The 24,830-nt window shown below is 41.7% G+C and overlaps 1 protein-coding gene across 3 annotated transcripts in view; it reads left to right on the top strand.

Moving 5' to 3' along the window:
- Positions 1-246: 246 nt before the first annotated feature.
- CNTNAP5 (contactin associated protein family member 5) overlaps positions 247-24,830 on the top strand; it is a 409,890-nt gene continuing 385,306 nt past the window's right edge. For all 3 annotated transcript variants that reach the window (XM_054043237.1, XM_054043235.1, XM_054043236.1), the window contains exon 1: positions 247-552. In XM_054043237.1, the coding sequence (XP_053899212.1) occupies positions 471-552 (82 nt within the window). In that variant the 5' untranslated portion in view covers positions 247-470. The remainder of the gene's footprint in view (positions 553-24,830) is intronic.

Raw genomic sequence — 24,830 nt, forward strand, 5'->3', positions numbered from 1 at the left:
GGTGAGATGTTTTCGTTCCTCGCTGGGGTCGCTTTAAGCTGCTCCTGCAGGAGCAGTCCCCGGAAAAAGGGAGAGAGATCTGCTCCAGGCAGCTGGTTTACACGGTGACTGCGATGCTGATCATCAACGCCTGAAGATTGCAAGCAGGGTCCTCCCAGGCAGCGGGAGGTGGGGCGCGCAGCTCCTGTCGCCTATAAGGAGCTGCCTAGCGCCTGGTTTGCCGAGTCTGAGTGTGAGCTCCGAAGGTGAATTTCAGTGGTAGGTTTGCACGGGTCCGCCGTTTGCCTGGACCTGCCCCTTTAAGACGATTGCTGTAGGAGTGTCTCTCTCGCTACAGCTTCATCTGGAGTGTCTGGATGGTGGATGAAGTCAATGAGCAAAGGGAAGGGGCGCAAACCCAGAGGAGAGCCCGGCTGGCAGTCTGAAATTGGGGATTAGGGAGCCAGACGCCTGCTCGCCCTGTGCAGACAATGGATTCTGCTCCCCAACTCTCCACTCGTTTGGTTTTGCTGCTCTTCAGTCTGTGGCATCTGGGATTAACAGCAACAAATTGTAAGTAGCTACGGGCATGCCAGAGACCTGTATAAATGAACTGCTTTATGGGTGTTTTGTTAGGGTGGAGGAAAGCTACCGTGTAGGGTATTGGGCATGACCTTTAGGAAAGTTAGCTAAGCCCCTGGTTTGCTAAATCAGCGTTCGAGTTAAGGAGTTTGTTCTCCCTGAAATGCAAAGTTCAAGTAAGATGGAGCGGTTCCTTGCAACAGTCCTGCCTGGCGGGGCTGCAGACTGAAGTGGATTTTCATCATTCTTTGCCTGGTTCCCTGTTTGTTTGCGCTGCTGTTTCACTGCACAAGCGACTGACGATATCGCAGAGATGCCTATAGTGAGCCGCTGTTGGTCTAGGCTTGTAGCTTGGATTTTGCAGTATGTTAAGGGTATTCTCCCTCGCCCCCTCCGAACTGGAATTAGTCTCTCTCCTTACCTAGCTCATGCCCACAGGACATTAAAGGTTTTAACTGTGTTCCGGATATACATTTTAGGCTAGCCAGGCGGCAAGATCTGAGCCTTACAAACAGCAGCTCCAGATGTGAAACCCTGTAGACTTCTGAAGTGATCTGAATGACACGTTGCATTCTGAAATCAAACCTTCACAGAGCATGAATAGGTGTGAAGGATGAATGCAGAAGGCTCTGCGGTCAGTAAGGTGCTATGTTTTTAAATAACACATTTAAACCAAACTTGATCAATGGCTAGTGTCCTAGAGGTTCCCACCCTAGTATCCCAAAATGGGTAGATCTTTCTCTTCCGAGTCTGACTTCTATTTCCTTTTCATCAGCTGAGAGAAATCCCATAAGATCATTTCCCTCAAAGCAACCCCCCCCCCCTTCTATTTGTTTTGGCCCTAAGGTTATGCCAGCTGTGTTTGTCACTGCAGACAATGATCCTTCTGAGGCATGGTATGATCTGCTGTGTCACAGTGAAAGGGGAACTTAGGGTTGTCTCTCTTTTTATTCTTCTAACCCTTGGTGCAGTAATGAATATGCAGATGGTGAATTTGACCTTTTGTGCTGCTTAATAATAGTAAAATAAATAGTAGTAAGAGATGGCAGTTATAAACTGAAACAAGAAATGGTGGGAAATGTTAAGACTCTACATAAAGGATACCTGAGTCTGTCCAGAAGGTATTGAATTGTATTTTTATAAGTTCTTGCTAGTGAAGTGATAGAGGTCAATGTTATGAATGTAAGAAGTCCAGAATCCAAAGATCTATTAATGACTTCTGAAATCAGGTCATGAAACAAGTAGAAGCTGATTAATATCCACACCTCCTGATGTGTTTTTAACCCATTTTGTAAATATAATTGACTCCTGTAATAATGGTGGCTATGGGGGGGAGGGGGAGGGTAGAAGAATCTCTCCTAAATGAAATTTTTGCTGTAGTGAGGTTGAATAAAATACTGCCTGAGTTCTGATATCCTTTTGAACACTAGAGGTCACTATTGCCATATAGATTCCATAGGTTGGAAGGAGGCCGGCTAAAAAGAGGCATATTTTCACATGTTGACATAGCTGAAGAAAGAGAATAGTTTGATAAACAGGGGCAAAGTAAATTCAATAAACACCATAAATATATTAATAGGAATATTTCCCCTTTCTTCTGTTCAATTGCTTTAAAATGAATAACAAAAACGCTAGGGCGGGGAGAACTTTTTTTTTTTTCTTGGAGCCAATTAAAATATGGTTAATATGTTTTAATAATATTCACAAATACTAACTGGTAGGCGATTTAAGACTCAGGCTTGCCATTACTGATACAGTAATAAAGTTAATTTCTAACATTTAAAAGGAAACTCTGCGTTAATGAGTTTTACTATTTCATGGGTGACAGTTTAATATCCCAGTGCCAATAAACATTTCCCCTGAATACACACTGCTTCCTAAATATTTAGAAGCCAATCTTTTTAAAGCCTAATGATCAATGGCTTTATTATACTGCACAGATTTTACTTATTCATTGTTCAATGAATTAGCCTGGAGTGGGCTTTAAGTGCTTTTCCTGGGAGCTAAGCTAAAGAGTCTATGTGAACCTGTAATAGCTATAAGGTACTAGGGGACTTGTAGCAAGATTCTGATCTTGGGGAGTTTGTACTCACACAAATCACAATTTTATCTGGGATGAAATCTCTTCTTTTTAAAAAAATCTTGGCACATCTGACTAGATTTTCAGCTGGCATACAAAATGATAGCTATCGACTTTAGTGCAATGAAGCTACTTTACATCATCGGAGGACTTGAAACAATATGTTAAACATATATATGGGTCAAAATGTTCATCTGTGTGTGCCTAGAATTAGGCTCCCTAAATCCACATTTAGATACCCAAAATACCTCCTTTTTCAGAGGTGCTGAGCGCTGAAACTTGTAGTGAAGTTGAGGGGAACTGTGAGTAGCCAGTAACCTCTGAAAACTGGGCAGCTTCCATTTAGGAGCCAAAATATGGATTTAGAAGCCTGGATTAAGGCTTCCACGCTTGAACATTTTGGCCAAGGAACCAGATTCTGATCTTCTTTACCCTGGGTAATTCCACTGACTTCAATGGAGTTGCTCCTGATTTACCCTAGTATAAACAAGACCTGGGAGCCCAACGTTTTTAGAGGACAAGACCTGTGTTTGGAGTAGGAAAAATCAACTCTGATACCGAGCCCTATTAATACCAAATACAGCAGTAATGTAGGTTTTATATTCTTAACGTGAGAGACTGCTAAATTTTTATATTCTGTATTTTTGCATATACTTTTGCCTTCAACTATCTTTTTTTTTTTAATGAGAGGACTTGGCATTGGGTGAGTTAATTACCTCACATCTCTGAATTTTTGTCTCATGATCCCACTTCTGCTATATTTTTGTAACTAAACAAAGAACCGCTAAAGAATCTGCTTTGAAATGAAGCTGTGGGCCAGGGGTCAGTAGACCTCATTAGAGAGGTTAGAATTACCTAATGCTACTAAAAATCCATTAATTCTTCAACCTTGCTTCATTGAAGTGCTTTATTACATGAAATAACTACAGTAGCAGCATGATTTCTCCCTGAGATATTAATTACCAGAAAATAGATACAAACAAATTGAAAGCCATGTTGCATACATAGTCTTGTGACATTTTAATTTCTACATTCATCAGCTGGCAGGGAAAAATTGCATAAAATAGATTAAATCTTCTTGAACAAAAAAAAATTGCATGTTTTGAGATGCTGGTTGGTGTCTAAATTATTTCTAAATCGTCTCTGATTGGATACAGGATATTTCTAGTATGCACAAAAAGTAGTAACACAACATAGGGAAGAGAGAGCATGTGTGTACATACATATGTATATATAAAATGCTAATTTTCCCCATCTCAAGAGAAGTGGAGCTAACTTGTAGCATGGGCATGGGACAGCTCCTTCATTTACTCTGAAACGCTGACGAGTAAAGCACTGAAAACTAAAGCTATTAAGAGAATACTGACTGCTACGATATACAGGCTGTGTCTGCCTCTTCGGAGTTTAAAATATTGCACATTCTATTATTTTTTGCAATCTCCCCCTTCTGAAGTGCAAATTTTTACTTGACTGCCATCTCTCACATGGGCAAGAAATCTGGGAAGTTAAGAATCTCTCTTAGAGAGGAGGCATCTCCCAAGTCCCATAGGAAAAAAAGTTATTCTTTAAGTAATTAATGCCATGTTTCCATTACAATCTCTTTCCCGCCCCTGTACACTCAACAGAGCCAATCCACTAGCATTTAGGGCCTGATTCTGAGAAATTCCACTGAAATCCCATTTGCAACACCCATCAATCTGTGGATGTTCAGCACCAAGCCTTTTAAATTCCCTCCTATGGAACAGATCCTGCTCCTGGGGAAGTCAATGGTAAAACTCTCATTGACTGCAGTGGTGCAGGATCAGGTTTTATGAGGAGATTATAGCTTTACGTCTCTTTTTGTTTTGTTCAATGAAATACTTATTGTGGCTCATGGCCAGGCAAAGAGTTGAATGAAGCATGAAAGATGAGAGTTGGTCATAGAAACAGACATGCCAGACCAAGTAGGATTTATCGGACAAAGGAATCTTTTAGGCAATAACCACGATGGGTCTGACTCCAATCTCAGCGTGCACTGCCCTGAATCAAAAGGAACTATCTTGAAGTCAATGGAGATGGACAGATTGAAATGTGATCAAGTCAGTAGCGACTCCAGTTCTGGCTATTTGGAACCCTGGGGGTTAGTCAGGATTGACGCTCTTTTAAATGAGAAAATGGTGCCTGTTGGTCAACAATGAGAAGCAGCAGGTTTGCCGTAGGCTAATTGATTTTCATGGGACCATAAATGATAAACTTAAAGAAGACCCATTGGGTAGATCACTGATGCTCAAAATGTGGTCTACGGCGTACTTGCTGGTAGGCTATGCAGAGTGAGATGATCCCCTGGTATTGGCGCTTCCTCTTTGTCTTCAGTTCCTAAATGGCCATTAAAAGAAGCAAAAATTTATTAATACTTTACTTTTGTCTGTAAGGAATTGATATAGTTACTGTAGAGATGTGTAACCATAAGTGAGGAGGGATCACTAGATCACTAATGCAAGGGCTTCTGGGGATCTCTCTCAAAATGTGGCCCATGGAATGCCAAAGCCCCGCAGACACCCTGATTATCAACACCTAGTATCATGTACACTGCATTATTCTCTTTACTTAACATTCACTCAGTTCTGCTGAGCCAGAGCCAATGCGTTCAATGGGAGTCTTTCCATTGACTGCAATGGGCTTTGAATCATGCTCCCAGCAAGCAGATGGCATTATCAACTCACAGGGCGATTAGTATCTCTATCAAACAAGGGAACTGTCTGGAATTTTGTTTATGGTGAAAGCACAGCAAAGTCTTTGATGCAATTAACAGCAAGAGGAAGTTGTTTTCAAACGGATTCTAGGATAACATGAAACATGTTGATTTCATACTATGGGAAATATTGGCGATTCTGGGTATAACAACACTTTTAACACACACTTTCCAAGAATGTTGCAAGTGTCTGTTAATTTTAGCTCACAGATCAGTGGTGTTTTATTACCATTTTATAGGTGGGGAACTGAGGCACAGAGGGTGACGTAGCGAGTTAGAATGAGAAATTAAGCCCAACTAAGGTGTACAAAAGTGGAAGGGTGCAACCGTGGCTGGGTACAATGGAATGAGTGCAGGGGCTGCTTCCTTTCATTCCCCTTGTCAGTAAAGTGTCTTTAAGGAACAGTTTCTTCAGCCTTTTCTCAGGCAAACTCCCATTTAAGGCAAAGGATAGAGTGGAGCCCAACAGGATGTGGCCCTGTGTAATTAAGTCTGAAATTCATTTAGTTCCTGGAGACTTTAGCTGGATCAGTAAGTGAAACAGATGGCATCATTGCAGTTATAAGCATGTCTGCCCAGTGTCCGAGAAACAAGGGAATTTGTCTACATGGTGCTGGTTTGATGTCACTGATAATGAACTTCTTTGCGTTCATTTTGTCTCTGCATTGTCTAATTGCTCTGTGCAGATTTGTGCTGCTTGATAATGTCATCTGGTCACCGGATCAGTGGATGTGATGGAATCTTAAGTGATGACAACATTGCAATATAGAATTCTGAGAAGGAAGTGGATGCCAAAATACATCAGTATCTTATTTTTAACTAGCAACCCTGTTAGCAGTGTGTGGTTTAAAACCAAACAAAAATACCCAAACCCTAGAATTCAGTAGCAGAATCAGAAAATTGCCCTGACAGCTGTTCAGTAGGCGTCTCAATATTTGCTGCAAAAATATAGGAAAGTAATTTATTAAAAGAGAAGGCATGTAGCCATTTGAATTTTGTATGTGTCATGAGGGACCTTGTCTGGTCTTTTCACCAGGAAAGATGGAAAAAAATCATCTTGGCTCTAAATGTTGCCTCTGCAAAATGCTACCTGCTTTTCTAGAACACTGCAAATCTACTGTAGAGCATCACAGAATTTGGAAAATACTGGCAGAAGCTCATGTTCAGAGACTGCCAGCATAGCATTTTGTTAAGACAATACAAAATCCTTCACAAACTCTACTTCCAGAAACTTCTCTTAAGATATATTAGAGTGGTGGGTGCCATATACTAATAGAGATGAATTAATAGTGCCTAAATAAATGAATTATGGATCAAAAGTCTGAGTAGCTTATTCTCAATGGATGATCTGAACATGGACTTTTTAAAATATATTTAACACCATTATAAAAATGGGGTTTGGGGTGGAGGTTGACAGCTCACGAACCCCCCCATGTAATAACCTCGTGACCCCCATAGGGGTCCCGACCCCCAGTTTGAGAACCCTTGAACTAATTTCAGCTTCTCCTGTTGTGCCTGGTGTTCTTCCCTGGTGAATTCAGACAAAATTGGTGCTCTACTCCTGAGAGACTCCAGTGTAACCACTGAGTGGGGAATCTCTTAGTTGACGAATGGCCAAAAGATGGCAACCCAGGAAATGTGGTCCAGTTATTACAGCAGCGGACTGGAAGTTAGTCTGCCACTGATCCGGTGTGTGACCTTGACAAGTCACTTAGCCTCTCTGTGTCACTTTCTCCAGTTCAAAAATGGAGGCTTCTCTCTTCCACCCTCCTTGCTCCCATGAGGTCGGTGAGTTGTGTTGGGAGACTGAACACTGATCTGTGTGAAGTGCCTGGAAATCCTGTGATGATAGATAGGAGGAAGAGTTCGGTCCAGTTCTATTTAGGGATTTCTCCAGAATGCATTATTTAGACGGACAAACCAGGACTGGGTTTTCAGCATTGAATTCAGATGCCACAGCGGCATGTTCATGAAATTTCTGCCATCTTGTCTCTAAACTCCGCTGGGTGTGGAAAACGGATGCTGTCTGATTTCTTTTTGGCACCAGGACAAAGGCATGGGTTGATGATAAATGACATGAAACTCATTGGCTGGTGGAGTTTTCCTTTAGAGATTTTTGTTTGTTGGAGCTCTCGGCTCACTGAAGGGAACACAGTATGGACTGGATTTAAAGAAGCTGTTTTTACATGGATCCCAGTGGAGAGAAACAGCTGAGTTTGTTATAGTTCTGTTAGGAATCTCTTAGCATTCATAGCTTCATAGTTAGTGGGTTTTTTTGTCCTTTTTCCAGTCTGCCTCTGTTTCTAGACTGACAGAAAGCTTCCCTTGACCTCAAAGCAAATCATTGTTAATGGCTCATACACTAAACAATTCACATCATCAGGGTCAACGTGGAACTTCAGTGGCGTGAGATTCTGCTGCAGACAGCCCTCTGCAAGACAGTAGCCGCTGACTCTCTTTTGTAGTTTCTGTCCTTTCAGAATGTAGCGCAGGGCGCACACACCATGGAGTGCAAAAGGTGTAAAACTCCTCCATCGACACCTCAAATCCAGCCATCCCATGCCTCAGGACTAGGCCATCTCCATGGTGGGCAATGTCTTCTGCATTTGAGGACAAAAGGTGGGGTTTGTCCCTTAATATATATCTTTGTTGGAGGTTTCTTATACATAACAGTCCTATTCAATAGCTAATTCCTTTACTGTCATGGACCATTAGCATGGTCTCTGAGCCCAGGGTTAGTATATTAATTTTTCCCCCCAAGGCATGCCTAATGTGGGAGAGGGGAGCATGGTGACAGGAATTGGCAATGGATCAGACTGGCAGTCTGTCTAGTCTCAGATGGTGGCCAGTACCATTTGCTTCAGAGGAAACCCTGCAGAAGGTAACTATGGGCTAACCTGACTCAGCTGAAAGCTTTCTCCCAGGTCCCAGCAACTGGAGATTGGCTTATACCCAAAAGCGTGATATAATATCCTAGCTTAGTACTGTCCCATGACTATACAGTATCCTTTGGGGCTGGGCAAGCAATTTAAAAAAAAAAAAATTGCACACATTTTCACCAATCAAAGCTATGTGTTTGGTTGTTGGCATTTGTGGGGCCGGTTTCTTTGATCTACCTCTTAGCGTATGCCACCTGAGGCATGGTGCGCATATGACCAGGATTCACCACTGAATTTGGTTCGCTGGTTGGATCATTAGTTTCCCTGGCCCAGGAGCTGAGCGGGAGCATGACATGAACGCTGAAATACTGGGCATTGGAGGAAAAAGTTTGGGAATTCTGGAAATCGAACAAATTTTAGCACAAATTATTCTGAAAATTCCTATACATGCTATTGGCTTTTGATCGTTCTCATGTTAAAAAAGATTGTCATTCAATTCAAGAATAGAAACAACGTGATATGACTTAGGTCACCAATCACATGCCACAAAAAAACAGACAATATGAACAACCTGGAGCTTCAATAACTTCTTGCATAAATTATCCCTGGCCTGGTGGCACCCAGCTGTGAGGTGGGTACTGGGATCTATTGCTCTCCATGTGCCTCCACACAGCAGCGGTACATGATTGTCATTCCTCCCCACCTCCTTGGATTGTCTTGGGAAGGGATGGCAATGAGGTGAGACCAGGACCATGGCCCCTTCCTCTCCCCCCATACACTAGCCAGCAGTGCCCCCTGATGTAGCTGCAAGTAAGCTCACACTGTGTGCAGGGGGGCTCAAGGGAAGAATTCCTCCTGGATCTCCTGCCATGGGGAAGAAAGCTTCATGCTGCCCTCAGTGTAGACATGTGCATTACTGGTATGAGTGAGCAATCAGTGAATCTTTGAGTAACAAAACCCTGACTTCGACAGATGCTTGATTTGTGAATTGGAGGGAAAAAAGGCTAAATATGCATTTTTTTAAATAAAATGAATAATTCCTCCAGCTGTAGTGTCCATGAAAACAAAAACACTGTTCACATAGGAACTCATTAGACATGTTAATCCCACAAATGGCTGAGCATGGAGAAAATCTGCTTTTGTTTTAAAAGGCAGATTTACTCAAATCGTCTCTAATTTGATTTGCTAGTGGGATATAATTTAAGTCAAAGAAGTTGGCAGCATCACTCAATATGTGAATGTCTATCTGTTTAACCGAGGATGAGGGCTGCCTGTCCCACAGGGTGACAAGCCAGGGAGAACTCCTTTTGAGTGCTAAGGGTAGCCGGTAAAATAGAATTCAGACAAACTGTGGTGAAACCCAATGCATAGCAGCTGATCCTTTGACCCGGCTCCTCAGTGATCATACCAGTTGTGTGTTCCAGTATCCTGGGCATTAACTATCCTCTCCATTACATCTGGTTGCTTCACAATCTTAACACATTAACAACACCCTGCAGGGTAGGCCAGTCCTAGTATTTTCATTTAGGGCTAGTCTACGCTACCCGTCCGGATTGGCGGGTAGAAATCAATCTCTCGGGGATCGATTTATCGGGTCTCATCTAGACGGATAAATCGATCCCTGAATCGACGAGCTTATTCCCACCTCCTCAGGAGGAGTAAGCGCCGTCGACGGGGGAGCCGCGGTGGTCAATTTGCCGCCGTCCTCACAGCGGAGTAAGTCGACTAGCATATGCTGAATTCAGCTATGCTATTCACGCAGCTGAATTTGCATATCTTAAATCGACCCCCCCCAGTGTAGACTTAGCCTCAGCCTCTTTGCTCCCCAACTGTTAAGTGACAGTGACTTGCCCAAGGCCACACCCAGGAAGACTGCCGTGAAGCAAAGAATTGAACCTGAGTTCTAGTCTAGTGCCCTAACCACTGGGCCATCCTTCCTCTCTTGCAATAGGTTCCATGGACAGTATGCAAAGCAATGGAGGAAAGGGACAATCTATTTTGCCTGGGGACAGGTGACCTCAGCTGGGCTGGGCTGTGAGGGAGAAACAGCATTCTCCTCATAGAGAATACTCTGCATCCCAATGACACTCAAAAAGGGAGGGAGCAGGAGACACAGTCGTTGCTTTATGCCTTTGGCTTTCTTGGCCTTGCTTTCTATCTGAAGCCTGCGCTGGTCACTGCAGTGTTTCAGATGGGGTGGGGAAAAGGGAGCAGAGAGGTGGGGAGAGAACTCCCCAAATGATGAATGCGTGCCTGGAACGTGTTTGGAATTAAGGTGCCAAACCGATGGTCGGAAATTTGGCATAACGTTGGACTATTCCACAGAATAAATAGCAGAGCAAGAAGCCCTCGTTTGTTATGCCTCCACAGCAGCAGGCAGACTTAGTTTTTTTTGCCAGTGTCTCCTGGGTTTGAATGTGTAGACACTAAAGACGGAAATAGCTTTGTAGGTCAGCCAGTCCACTTCCCTGTCAGAGCAGAGCTGTTCCCCACCACACACATCTCAGTGTTTTCTCTCTAGCTACTCTCAAGCACCAAGGGCATTTGCCTCTTCTCTTAAGGAGACTATTCCACTGCCTAATGAATCTCTCTGTTGGGAATCTTCTCGATACATTATTCATTTCATTCCATTGCTCCTGCAGTAGCTATGGTCTCATTTAACACCTGCCCACCCTTGGTGTTTGCACTAGAGCAGTAATGTATAGCCCTTTCTTGCCCATCAAAAAAGAGAGCTCCCCTCTGAACTCTTTCTGGTTTATCAATACTTTCTGGTAATGTAGGGTAGACAATGCAATTAAAGAGGGGCTATTACCTTCCTAATCATTGCTGCTTCTCTGTATGTGTCACCCAAAATTGCTCTGGCATGTCAAGCTCACATTCAACTTATTGTCCGCTACATAGCCCTTGGCGTGTTTTGGTTACTAATCATTCCAAACAAGTATATTACTTGTCTTGGAACAAACTTAAGGAGAGAAACAGGAAATCTCCCTCAGACATTAGTTCTGAAATGAGACAGGCTTAGAAAAGGTTGCCCTGTATCTCTCCTTTGACTAGAAAAGTAACAACACGCAACTCCTCCTCCAGCCCATGTCCCCACCAACAAAAGGAGAACTCAACAGCAAAACAAGCTCAAGATTATTGTAGGTCTACTAGAATGGGCCAGATTCTTCACACAATTAGCATGACAGTAGTATGTTCATCCGTTAAGAGTCTAATCAACTTCATTAAGATTTTTCATTGAGAAAGTAAGGTATTATTATTATTCAAAATGACTAAGGTTTGCACAATTGACCCTTGGTATTTTCAAACAAAACATCACCATATAATTCTCTTGCCCTATTGGGAGACTTTCATTAGGACTGTGACAATTATTCACTAGGTAAGCTCAACCACTGGAATACATCTGGATAGCTACAGGCTTTTACACAAACTGAGAAGCATTCCACTCAGTCCTGCGCTTGCGCTTAACCCAAGTACTGTATTCAGGGTAAACAACTAATGACCCCTAATGTAGAATTCAGAGCATTATTCATCCATTGCAGTCAGCAAGTAGATCAAAGGAAAGAACAGTTGTCAACTGAGAATAACTGTTTATATAGCACAGGGTTCCATTAAGTTCAAAATTTGGATTTTTAATTAAGTTTTTGCTGGAAAGAAACAATGATTTAATTAAAAGGGGAGGGAAGAATGTTCCATGAAACGCCAAAGAAGAATAAACTCTGTAGACCTTGTGAAAATCCTCAACCCCACTAAATCCTCCTGTATATGTTTTTCCAGTGTGGTGTTTGAAGCTATGGTCTCAACAGAAAGTGATGTGGTCAGGATTTAAGGTACTATAAGCACAGTGAGTGTTTGTCATACATTGTTGGGTTCCCACGTGTGCTAATTGCAATCAGAAAGCCAGTATATGGCAGAATCTGCTCTCAGGATTCCCTGCAAAGATAAGGTCTCCATTTTACAGATGGGGAAACCAAGGTCCAGAGCTGGAAGTACCAGTTTTATCCTCTGGACTACACTCCGTCCCCCTAGATGTATATTAGAAAAAAAATATATGCACTATAAAGACTGAAGCCATGGCAGAGTTCAGACTTACGATGCTGGATCTGTCAAGCAATTCAGATTCAGAAAACACCTCTCAGATACAGAAGACTTCTTATATTTTGCATGTCAGTGTAGAGTTTTGAGTGTGAGTGTTTCACAACTAGTTGACAGCTGCTTGTCAAAACAGACCAAAAAACTAAGTGCCCATGTGTTGGGCTCTGATAGAGGCCTCCCTATTGGACAGGGGCGCAGGCAGATACCAGACATCGTGTTGGTATATAACACTCTAAATATTTTTATTGATTACAATATAAACCCCACTCACTTCACATTCACACTCCTTTCATACTACTCCAGAGTCTGAAGATCCGAAGGAAATCCCGATGGCCAGTCAAAATTCAGCCTGATCAGAAGGCATGGGGAGCCCCACATTACACGCACCTTCTTTTTCAGGGCTCTGGGTCAGTGTCTGACTCCAACTTCAGCTATAGCAAGCAACCTTTTTTATAGACCAGTCCATGGCATCATTAGCTCTTTTCATCCATAACTCCAGGAGAGCAGTTCTGTGCTGGCTGCCATAATCCAAGACATTCTATTTCCTCTTACGGACATGACAAAGTTTGTTTAGCACAGACAATTCTTGACCACTCATAACCTTAAATCCTTGCTTCAGTTGCCAACATGCAACTCACGTACTCATGTCAAGCATACAGCATTTATATTAGGCCCATATGGCCTATAGCGTATTACAACATGTACATCACAACACATGGAAAATCTGATTTCCCCCTTTCCTCCCCCTGCCATTTTTTCACTAGCTCTGGTATTTTTCCAACTTTCTTTCTAGTCCACTTCTAAACAACTTCCCTGTTTGCTTCAAAAAGCATCTGGATACATAATCTCATTGTGAAAATTGAGGGTAGGTTTTGAAGGGGGTAGGTTCTGTTGTGAAGCTGAGGCCTAGGCGTTAGAGAGAGAACTGGGAGTCCTTACCCTACCTGTGATAGTGTATTTAAGCAATGAAAGGCTTAACTGGGTGAAAGAGTTAATACTGTTTGTGTTCACTTAACACAAATATACCAGAAAACAGTATCATTGGCAGGAATGGTCACTAAAACCAGTTAACTTTAAACAAATACTGCAGAATTTTGGTGGAAAGCGAATCTTGAATTAATAATAATTTGTACCACATTCTTTCTATTCGCCATTTATATTAATCCAATCAGGGAAGAGAATAATAGAAATGTAGGGCTGGAAAGGACTGCTAGTAGTCATATAATTCAGCCCCCTGCACAAAGGCAGGACCAAGTACACCTAGAGATTCCTTGACAGGTGTTTGTCTTCCACAGCCAGCCTTGGAAGCCTATTCCAGTGTTTGGCTAATCTATCCTTGTACTTAGAAAACTTTTCCTAATATCTGACACAAATCTCCTTTGCTTCAGTTTAAGCCATTTATTTCTTGTCCTATCTTCAGTGGACATGGAGAACAATTGATCACTGCCCTCTTATGTTAGGAGCCATTAGGAAAGGGATAGATAATAAGATAGTAAATATCATAATGCCAGTGCATAAATCCATGGTATGCCCACATCTTGAATACTGTGTGCAGTTCTGGTTGCCCCATTTCAAAAAAGATATATTAGAGTTGGATCTTCAGACTCTGGTGAGGGCAACAAAAATGATCAGGGGTATGGAACAGCTTCTAGATAAGGAAAGATTTAAAATACTAGAACTGTTCAGCTTGGAAAAGAGGCAGAACTCAGGATCTTGCTGTCTTCTTGGAGAAGAAGATTGAGTAGATCTCAAATGATCCTTTTATGCCTTCATCCCTGTTATTCGCTCTGAAGTCTCTTTAAGTCTCCTCTTGTCCATCCCAACTACTGTCCTCCCCTCACTGCCACTTGCTCCTCATTGTCTTCGGCGCCTTGTTCTCCTGCCTAGAGTCCCACATCCTCTGAAAAACACTCTTATCATCCCATTTCCCCTTCTCTAACTCACTCTAGCATCTACTCCAACCTGGTTTCCACCTTCTCTTCTCCACTGATACTGCTCTCACCATAAATGACTTCTTCCTGGCTTGATTTTGGGGTTTTCTACCCCACTGTCTCCCTCTGACCTTTCTCCAGCTTACAGTACTGTATATCACTGCCTCGTCCTTTGTAAAGAGAACAGGAGTCCTTGTAGCACCTTAGAGACTAACAAATTTATTAGAGCATAAGCTTTCGTGGACTACAGCCCACTTCTGCTTTCCCTTGGTTCTGTGCCTATCATTCTAACCATCTTTTTTTCAGCACTTCCTTTTATGATTCCTACTTCTGCCTTGAACCCAACCCCAAAAGAAACCCACCTAGATTCCTCTCTATTTCCTTCTGAGACCTTATCCCTGGGAGACACCATATGGGTTTTAACAATACCCTCTATGCTGATGACAAACCTATACTTTTCCAGGCTGTTCAGTCCCACACTTAATACCGTCTCTCTGACACATCTTCCTGACTGACTTGCCAGCAGCTCAACTTCAAAGTAGCTAAAAACAGAACTCACTGTTTTCCTTCTTGAATCTTCTCCATTTCTGCCTTTGTCCATTGCCACTGGAAACACCACAATTCTCCCATCACTCAGGCTTGCAACCTCGGATTCGTATGACTCCCTGTATATTCAGGCTGTGTCCAAATCTTGCCACTCTTTTCTTCCACAACAAATAAAAAATGTACCCCTTCTATTTTATGTTTAATCCTTCTTCAGTGCAGGGGAGTGGACTTGGTGACCTCCTGAGGTCCCTTCCAGCCTTACATTTATAGGATCCTAAGATATTTATGCTGATGGCTAGGGTGTTGTCTATGCTCTCATTATCTCCTAGTAGAGTTGGTTGAAACATTGTAGGTATTCTTTTTTTTCCTTGACAGTTTTGTAAACCATCTTGCTTTTTCTGAAATTCCCTTGGAAACTTTCCAGTGGGGGAAAAATTGTTTTTATTTCCCCTACCTTTCTTCCTTCTCTCTCTTCCTTTTTCCATTTTGCCACTTAAAAAGGGGGAGAAGCAGAGGAAATAAATAGGGAATGACCCTGGCAAAACCAGAGAATTTAGAAAGAAACAGGATTTTCATTTCAAAAGTAAAATGCCAGTTTGACCAACCAATTTTTCACAATCTCTACCTTCCACTTTAACTACTTCATCTTCCAAGCCACTCAAATACTGCTACTGAAACGATCTTTGACGTGTATTGAGAACTATGTTGGCATTGCAAGCTATCACTCGGGGGGGGGGGGGGGGGGGAGTGAAGGGGCAAGTAAGGGCAGTTTCCTGGTCTCGCTTGCAGGCTAGTGGGCTCTGTAGCAAAGCAAGCATGTGATCCAAGTCATTCTGAAAGTAGCAAGGTGGGGTGAGCTGTGCTTGGCTACTTTCAAGAGCAGCCTGTTTTGTCTTACTGTTTTTTGTTCTTGTGTGTTGTTCTGAAGTTTTGTTTTTACTGAATTTCTCTGTGTATGCGGTGATCAAAACAGTCTTCCTTATTGCTCGATCAGGCCATGTCTTCTCCACTCTCCCAACATCCACCATATCAAAGTGAAACTTCTCATTCTTACCTGCACATGCCGCCTAACTCTGCTCGGGTCTATATCTTAGATCTTGTGTCATCATTCTCAAAATGATTTGTTCTGCCATTCATGCTAGCCTTACAACCCTCTTTACTTATCTCTGCCACTGCTGTCTTTGTGCCTGCTTCCCTGCTACAAGCTATGACCTTCAAAACTCTGGGCACCTTTGATTCAAATCGCGCCTTACAGATTTAATGCTCTGTCCACGTCAAGGTTCCATGATAGGTGAAATGAGTTAAGTGTGTGTAGAGTAACCTTAGTTATTTGGTTGGTTTGTTTTTACTGCTCTGGGTCTCCCAATGTACTTTCTCTGGGACTCATTTTAGACTGAGGAAGAGACTTGCTTAACTTCTACATTGGAGTAGTATTATTATTATTCATTATTAGCATTTTAAGGCATCCATCACCACGGAATCTGGGTTCCTTATAATGCACAAATGTCAAGGTATTTGATACCGTAACAAACTATGCCTATCAAACAGCAGGCTTCAGAGGATGAGCTTCCAAACAGGGAGGAGTATGGGCTCCATTAGTAGAAGGAAACTGCATTGCTCGGTCTGGAGCTGCAGTTCCAAATTCCAGCAGTTCCTCTTGTTAAGCTAAAGGAGCAGTTTTGCCAGATCAAGATTGCAAGATCATCTAGCTTTGTTGTTTCTCCTGCACCCAGAGTTCATCATCTGGCTCCCTGCTAAGGCCATGAGAAACTGGTACCCAGAATCCTCTCGTAAGTAATATATGCGAGCAATATGGTAACTTTTCAGAAGTGTGTTCAAAGACCAGATAAAACACAGAAGGAGCTAGTGGAAAAGACAATTACTAGGGGAAGAGGGAATAAGTGACCCTGGAGATCCTTGCCAGCTCTTTCCTTCTGCTCCCACAACAGTGGAGAGATTACACGCTTTCCAATGGGACATGTAGCACTTGCCTTATACACTTGGAAGGTCTTGAGAGATCAGATCTTAACATCATGGAATTATGTATAGAAAAACAACTTCTTTAAATTTGAGAGGTCTAAAATGGTGTTGTTGACAAACTTCCACTCCTTCTGAGGCCAGTCCAGCTGGTTTTGCATACAGAGATGAGTAATGGTCCCAATAACACTGTTAAAGAGGAAGGATGGACTTTTTGTATGGCCTTGGGCAAGGCACTTAATCTTCCTGTGCCCTGACCTTAGTGGGGGGACATCCAGATAAGGCAAACCATGAGTAATAATTTAGCTCTGGGTTTTCTGTAAAGCTTGCTGCGTGTAGAGGTGAGATGATGATGTGGTTTAGTATAAATGGCATATCGGTGCTCGGTATGATCTGCATATCTAACTCAGACTCATGCTCATAAAACCTTGTATGCTACCTCCACAATACTGTGTTGTCCTCACATGTTTATAAAAACAATGTCCATAAGATCATTCAGCTGAACTATCAAGGAAGAGCAATTCTGAAGGCTAATCTTTTGGCTCGTTACGTTCTAAAAATAAACCAGGCACTCCCCTTCCCACCCCCAACCTTCCCCAATGGGTCTCTCATGTCTGCATCATGGGAAATCAGTTCCTGCACCGGAGTACACCGCACATGGTGTCTGATGCACTGCGTATCAGAGAACAAGCTGGAGCCCTAAAGTAGTACTCAGAGGAACTGTGCCAAAAGACCTTCCTCTATCTATATCCACACACATAATGAGCGTAAATATCCCACGGCTTTCTTTACTTCTTGGCGAACACATGGTTTAAGTGAAATGATCCACCACTACCCTGAGGTGTGTTTCATGCTTGCTTTCCTGGGCTTATATGGGATCTTTTTTCCCTTCCCTAACATCATTACTGTGCATTTGCTACAGGGAGCGGCACAAGATTCCTATCTGCCAGTGAGACAAATCCGCTTGCATCAGTATGGTTTGGAATGTAGTTTTTCCTCTTTATTTTATTTTTAATCGAGGAAAAATACCAGTAAGGTATGCTTTCAATTCAGTGTGTGGGAAGCTGCTGCCATTAATTGCACGTGCGATAGAGCACTCTCCACTTCATAACTATGCCTTCTTTGCATCACTCATATTTTCTGATATTACCCCTGCTACAGTATGTTCCTGTATAACATCGTATCAGGAATGGCTTAGAGGTGTCGTCCCCCCCACCCCCCTGTTTCCACCCCACCCTCCCAATCTCTGGAAATGAAAACCGCACTATAGCAGGGATTTTACAATATTTTTTTCCTAATACTGTAAGCCAGCTGGCCAAACAGGAAACCCAAAGTAGATCAGCTGTTTGCTCTCTGAATTATGGAAGTAAATTAGTGTGAAACCTGATATCCTGTTGCTTAGTAATTTTTTAGCCTGTGACTTCCTTGCTTCTGAGAGGAGACTCTAACTGATGTTGTGATGGCACCTGCGGACTGGGATGACCTACTGTTACCATAAAATAAACAGATCTGTTTGTTCAGGATGAGTATGAATGGAGATGGAACCAAGTCGCACAATTTGTGACTGGCTTTGGAACCGAACTTGTCCAATGATTGGGGTTATTCAGAATTGGCTTTGGTCCATTATAGACTTAGGGGAACTCTGCAAAGTTTATATGTGAACGTCTAGGAGTGTCTAAAATTGGGATTTTGGTTTGAGCCCACTTGTAGCTAAAAAGTATCCCAGGCAAAACATTTTGTGAGGAGATGCCTTCAAAAAGAATGGAATTGGGGAGGGAAGTATGCGCAGGGGGAAAGTGGCAACAAAAGAAATATATGCTTTTACTTGTAATATTCAGATGTCTCCCAGAAAATGCATGCAGAGTCCAACTGAGATGCACGTCTCTAGTTAATTACTTTTTTTCTCTTTATTTTAATAAATGGAGCCGCTCTATAGTTTTCCTGAAAAAAATTGTCACCAAAATATGGGGTTTATTTGAAAATTGACCAAAAACTTTCTGATTTCTTTTTTTCTTTCTTTCTTTTTTTTTAAACAGGAAATTTCTGAACAAATATTCATTTAGTTTTGAATGGCTGTTTAGATTTCAGTTTCAAAAGCAAACAAACAAAAAACCCCTAGGATTTTTGCCCTCTGCACTGTGGTTCTCCGCCACCACCCCCGTGCGTGCTCTCTCTTGCCACTGAATGAAACGGATGAACGTGTAAGATGTTTGTTTTGAGAAAGATAGGTTGTGACGCTCTGTACCTCCAGGGAACACCCTGCACCCCCATGTTAATCTTTATAAAATGATTGTGTGGTATCCAATGCAAAGTTTGTCATGTTGGGTGTCTTCAGAAGGTGATCTTAACATTTTCAATGCCCTTACAAACTGTGCTTCTCACCACAGGCTGGCAGGTTGCTCTTCAGCCAGGCTCTCCCCTTTGATCAGCGTTTCAGTCACTTGGTGTGGTGTCTGTAGATGGAGATAGAAGAGAGAGGAGGAGCATGGCAAATGTCTCTCCCTTTTATCATGTTCTTTCTTCCCTCTTGGCTTTGCCCCCCACCTTCAGAATCAGATCAGCATTTCCTTATTGCAGTCCCAAACTGACCAAAGGAAGGGGGGTGACTCACTGGGGAGTCCAACAGATCATTTTGTTGCTGCCTAGGCCAGCGTCCTTTGTTCCTATGAGGCTGGGCTGGGTTTGTCCCATACATGCCCTGATGAGGTGTGAACTGCTTCTCTCCTCTTGGAGAGTTTTTGCCTGGGCTTATATTAAGCCACGAGGACACATTTTCAGCCTCATAACTATATACATTAAATTATAACCTATAACATTACTGTAACAACAATGCTCAGTGCATCGTGAGCCTTCCGAAGACACCCAACATGACAAACTTTGCATTGGATACCACACCATCATTTTATAAAGATGAACATGTGCATGTAAGGTGTTCCCCCGAGGTACAGAGTGTTACGTAGGTGAAGTAACATTTTCTAACCTACCTTGTCTCTCTCATAGCCTGGGACCAACACTGCAAAAAATTAAGATTGGTTGGTTTTCTTTCTCCATTTTGTAACTTCTCTGAAGTTGGAGGAGTTTTCAAAAGTTACACTTCAAGGAGAGGGAGGAGTAACTGACCTCATTCATTCTATTGTGTTGTTGTTTTTTTTTTAAATAAATTACATAAGTAACACCTAGGGGGGAGCCTACTTTCTTCAGTTTCCAAAAATCTAAATTACTATATTAGTTTGAATAGAAAACCTTTGAATGGAAATGTCTCATTCGAAGTGGGTGTGAGGGAAAACATGCTCGTTTCAACTAGCTTTACTCCTTACACCTATTTTTCAGCCGTTTATAAACCACACCTGATCCTGAACCATTGAAATTTATGGAAATTTTGCCACTTGAAGTGGTGAGAGTAGCAGGATCAGACCCCTTTCAAAGCAGAGGAACAAGTCTTGTATCATAAAAAGAACTAGACAGTGATGTCATGTTGGTTTGCTTAGGTGTAGCCACCACTATGCTCGCTGCTGCTCTGTATTATCCTGCATGTCTTGCAATTTGTGTTATTGATGTAAATTACCTCAATGATAGCATTCAAAGCCAAATTTCCAAAGCTGAAGAAGCTACTAAATTATGGGGAACAGCAAATAATGAGGCACAGTGAAGTCTGAGAAGTATTGGATCATCTGAGCACCTAAGGCTGATGGATGGCAAATATAGTTCAGTGCAGCTAAATGTTGAATAATGAGTCTTGAAACAAAGACGCAGTAGAGGGGATGGCAGCTGAATGGACTGAATCATGGTGAGTGGGGAAGTTATTATTAGAGGAATATCTCTTGAAGCCTGAAGCGCAAATTGTTGCTGCACAATAGGTAGTGGCAGTCAAAACAAACACCACCCAGCTGGAGGAAAGCAATACACAATATAGATGATGTCTGTTTAGACTTGTGTAGTGGAGAGCTAAAATGTGAACTGAAGACCATTTTCCCCTGTAAATATGGAAGGATGACTTAAGTGTGAGGCAGAGGGCACGTCTATACTTATCCGCTGGTTCGGCGGCAAGCAATCGATCTTCTGGGATCGATTTATCGCGTCTTGTCTAGACGCGATAAATCGATCCCGGAAGTGCTTGCTGTCGACGCCGGTAATCCTGCTCTGCGAGAGGAGTATGCGGAGTCGACGGGGGAGCCTGCCTGCCGCGTGTGGACCCACGGTAAGTACCTTTAAGTTCGAACTAAGATACTTAGACTTCAGCTACATTATTCACGTAGCTGAAGTTGCGTATCTTAGTTCGAACTGGGGGGTTAGTGTGGACCAGCCCTAAGATAATTTCATACTTTACCTCATGACGCTCCTTTCAACCAAAAGAAGAAAAGTTGCAGTCAGCCATTGACAAACACAATTATGGCCCCCATCATCATCACAACATCCCTGTGAGGTAGAGAACTAGCACTATCCCCATCGTACAAAAGGGATGCAGTGACTCTCTCAGGTGTGAGGAACTGTAGATAGGAAGTGTACACTGGTCTCTTGTGTACCAGTCCAGTGGAGCTAGTTGGAAAAAAAGGGAGGGAAATGTTCACAAGTTTGTGTTGTGGCTATTCTCCCCCAATTTTTAAACAAAAATATTTAGTACCCTCTGAAATATGCCAATGACTGGATCTCCTTTTTAAAGACGAGCTCCTGAGTTATGTTAGGTTTCCTTTGACACTTCTGATGGAATGACACACAGATCTGAAGCAGAGGTCTTTGTTTTGAATAGGGAAGGCTGAACATTTTCAGAGGAAACTTTTTCCTATGTGACAATGGGGTTTCATTGAAATAGACATTTTCTGGGCGGTGCATATTGGAGTGGGTGGAATCCGTTTTGGTGAAATTTTGCAAAAGGCAAATCAAAATTTCAGGTTGGATTGGCATTTAATCTCTGTTTATTCCTGAGCTTCTGTAGTGCCTCATGGGAGCTGAAGTTCCAGTTTCCTTATGTCTCTACTCATCATTATTGGCCCTGTGCTGACCATAATGCACCATGCTCTCTCCTGTGGCTGACATTTTCTGAATCCAAAGTTTTTGGAACTTTTCATTGTGTGAAAAGTTGTGGGTTTTTTTTGTTTTTTTTTTTTTTGTTTTTTTTTATATTTTAACTTTTTGACCTGAATTGGGCTGAAAACAAATATTGAAATATCGGAATGTCCTGTGGGAAATATCTTCTGGTTTTCCATCAGCTTTAGTTTTGAATCTCTTTTGGGGTTTGTCAATTTTCATGCCTATTAATTTATTTCAAAGTGGTCGGAGAGCCTCATCCTGATAGACATGGTGCTCTGGAAGCATTAAGTGGTGTTTAATAATATTTTATAATAACCCTATGAAACAATCATGTATAATCTTAATGGGCTGCAGTCAAGAGTCAGAAATGTAACTAAACACCCTTTGGACATGTTGGTAGAGCACTGCAAGAACTGGAATTTCCATTCCACAAAAAATTTTAAGATACCAAATTTTTTGGTTTTGTTCTGATTGGGAAGAGGGGAGAGAAATTTTCTGCAAAACTGATTTTTGAAAACTTTTGTTTTGAATTGATCTGAAGATTCCATTTCAATAACATTAAAATGTTTCATGCCAATTTTGACTTTTTAAAAGAAACAAATTATTTCAATTAAAAAAAAACCCTAAATATTCTGTTCTGATAAGCAACATTTCAACCTTATTGAAATGTTTTTTAATTTTTCAAAGCAATTTTTTGTCAATATCAATGCGTTCCCATGTAAAGTTTCTATTTCCATGAAATAGCATTTTACAATGGAAAAGTGTTCCACGGAAAAACTTTGAACCAGCTCTAGATGTTGGAACTAGAGCCTGCAACTTAATATTTTGCCACCAGAGGCTGACATAAACAATTGAGTTGTATCTTGCGGCCAGTAGAGGGCTAAACTTAGACTTCTAGACAAATCTGTTACCCTGCAGTAGTGTAAAAAGTGCAAACTGCTATCAAATTAGAATGGTAGCATTCTACATCCACTTTGTACTGGTGTAAAATGATTGCTCAAGGTTCCAAGTAATAGAAAAATAGGTTCAACGCATGTGGTTTCTAACCATAATCTGAAGAATAACATGGTGGAGAGGGAAAAGAGGTAGGAAATGATAGGTGCTGGAAGTGAATGAGACATTCTCAATATCTCATTAGGGAAAGGGATAGCTCAGTGGTTTGAGCATTGGCTTGCTAAACCCGGGGTTTGAGAGTTCAATCCCTGAGGGGGCCATACAGGGATCTGGCGCAAAAATCAGTCTGGGGATTGGCCCTGCTGGGGGTTGGACTAGATGACCTCCTGAGGTCCCTTCCAAGCCTGATATTCTATGAACTATACTAGGAGAAGGGGAAATCTTTATCAAATATCCTGTGGGGACCAATCCTGTGCAAGGTCGTTTCCATCTCTAGCACTCTCAATTCTGTAGTGTTTATGTTCTCATGAAAGGTAATTTTAATTGAACACCTGTATTTGGTCCCCGGCTTGTCCATAACCCATACACGCGACTAAGGGCTCATTGGAATTTCATACTACTTAAGAAATGCTTCTTTCCTCACTCAGTTCCTTACTATTCAGCTCACTGCTAGAGAAACGACAACATAAATCTTTCTACAAGAAGTAGGATGTTGTGTACGCTCCATACTATGGATTACAAATAAGTATCTCCAGTGGTGAAAACCATTTTGGTAACCTCTGTGTGATTCCGGATACAATATTCCTTGAGGCCTTAAGTGTTTCTAATATATGTGGCTAGTTTCTCTTCTAGTGGTTCCCCCATCCCCAAATCTCTTTCCTGTCTTCTAAAAGAATGGATTAGAGGAAAAATACAGTCTACCCAAAATATCATTTGTTCAGTGTTTTGTTATATGAATAACTTACATAGCATAACAACTGTTTCAACTGGACACTTCAACTAAGCACTTGATTAGATGCCCACTATTGCTTGGATGGCAGACAATCAAAGGTGAAATAAAATTTAGACAAACCCTCTGTACATGCACTTTAGGCATTATACAGATGGTGTAAGAAACTGAAACACTTTCTGGCATTAGTCACTCTGGGTGGCCTCTCATCTCAACAAGATACAGTCAAAATGAGAGCACTTTACAAATCAATTAGCCTTATAGAAATATAATTTGAAACCATTTTTATCTCCACTATATTTAAAGCTGGTTTATGCATGTGAATTTACAGCTAGCTAGTTCAATACATTTTAAAGTCTGTTGTGAGCAGAGTTTCACAGTGTTTGTCGGCTCATATTTAGCAGTACAGGGGAAATATTTGAGTCAGCTACACAATGTATTCTAAAATACATGGCACATAAAATTATTGATCCTTCCAAGAGACCCAAATGCTTTTACCCTAATCTCTGGCTATACTAGCACTGTTTGAAGATTGAAAAGGATTCTCAAGAACGGACTAGACTTGGGTTGGAAGTACAGCTGAAGGGTTGTCAAAATGAGAATTACTGATGAATTATAATGAGCATGGTCCAAAAATTAAATTGTACATTGGGGATGGGGTTGATGAAATCAGCTGATAGTGCATGCCCACAAACCTCCCGTCAGAAAAAAGCTGGTTTAAATTAGGAACCTATAAGTGATTTGCATTTGACACACACAGATTTTGTGGCTTTAGATTACTGTGAATTGCAGATGTAGAGCTGAAGTTTCAAATGATGAGGCTGGCTCAGAACACTCAGTCCATGTGAGCGTGGAGATAAATCTTCCTACATTTTTGGTGTGGACTACCAACATGCTTAAAAAACATTTTTGTTCAACATATATGGATATTCCTCCCTCTCACACGCTTGAGTTCCAATTGATATTCTTTAATGCTAGAAAGGACTATTGTCAATGTATCTGACCCACCCTAATTACACACAGTAATTCCTGGAATGGAGGGAACTATTCTTTCCTTCATTTGATGAATGCTTGGAGTATTTGCAATAACTTCTATTGTACTGAAAATACCCAGGCAGAAGACTTAGAAAATGGGAAAGTTTTCATTTACCCTGGTGGT

The sequence above is a fragment of the Malaclemys terrapin genome, chromosome 11 (genome assembly GCF_027887155.1).
Source record: "Malaclemys terrapin pileata isolate rMalTer1 chromosome 11, rMalTer1.hap1, whole genome shotgun sequence".
Lineage (NCBI taxonomy): Eukaryota > Metazoa > Chordata > Testudines > Emydidae > Malaclemys > Malaclemys terrapin.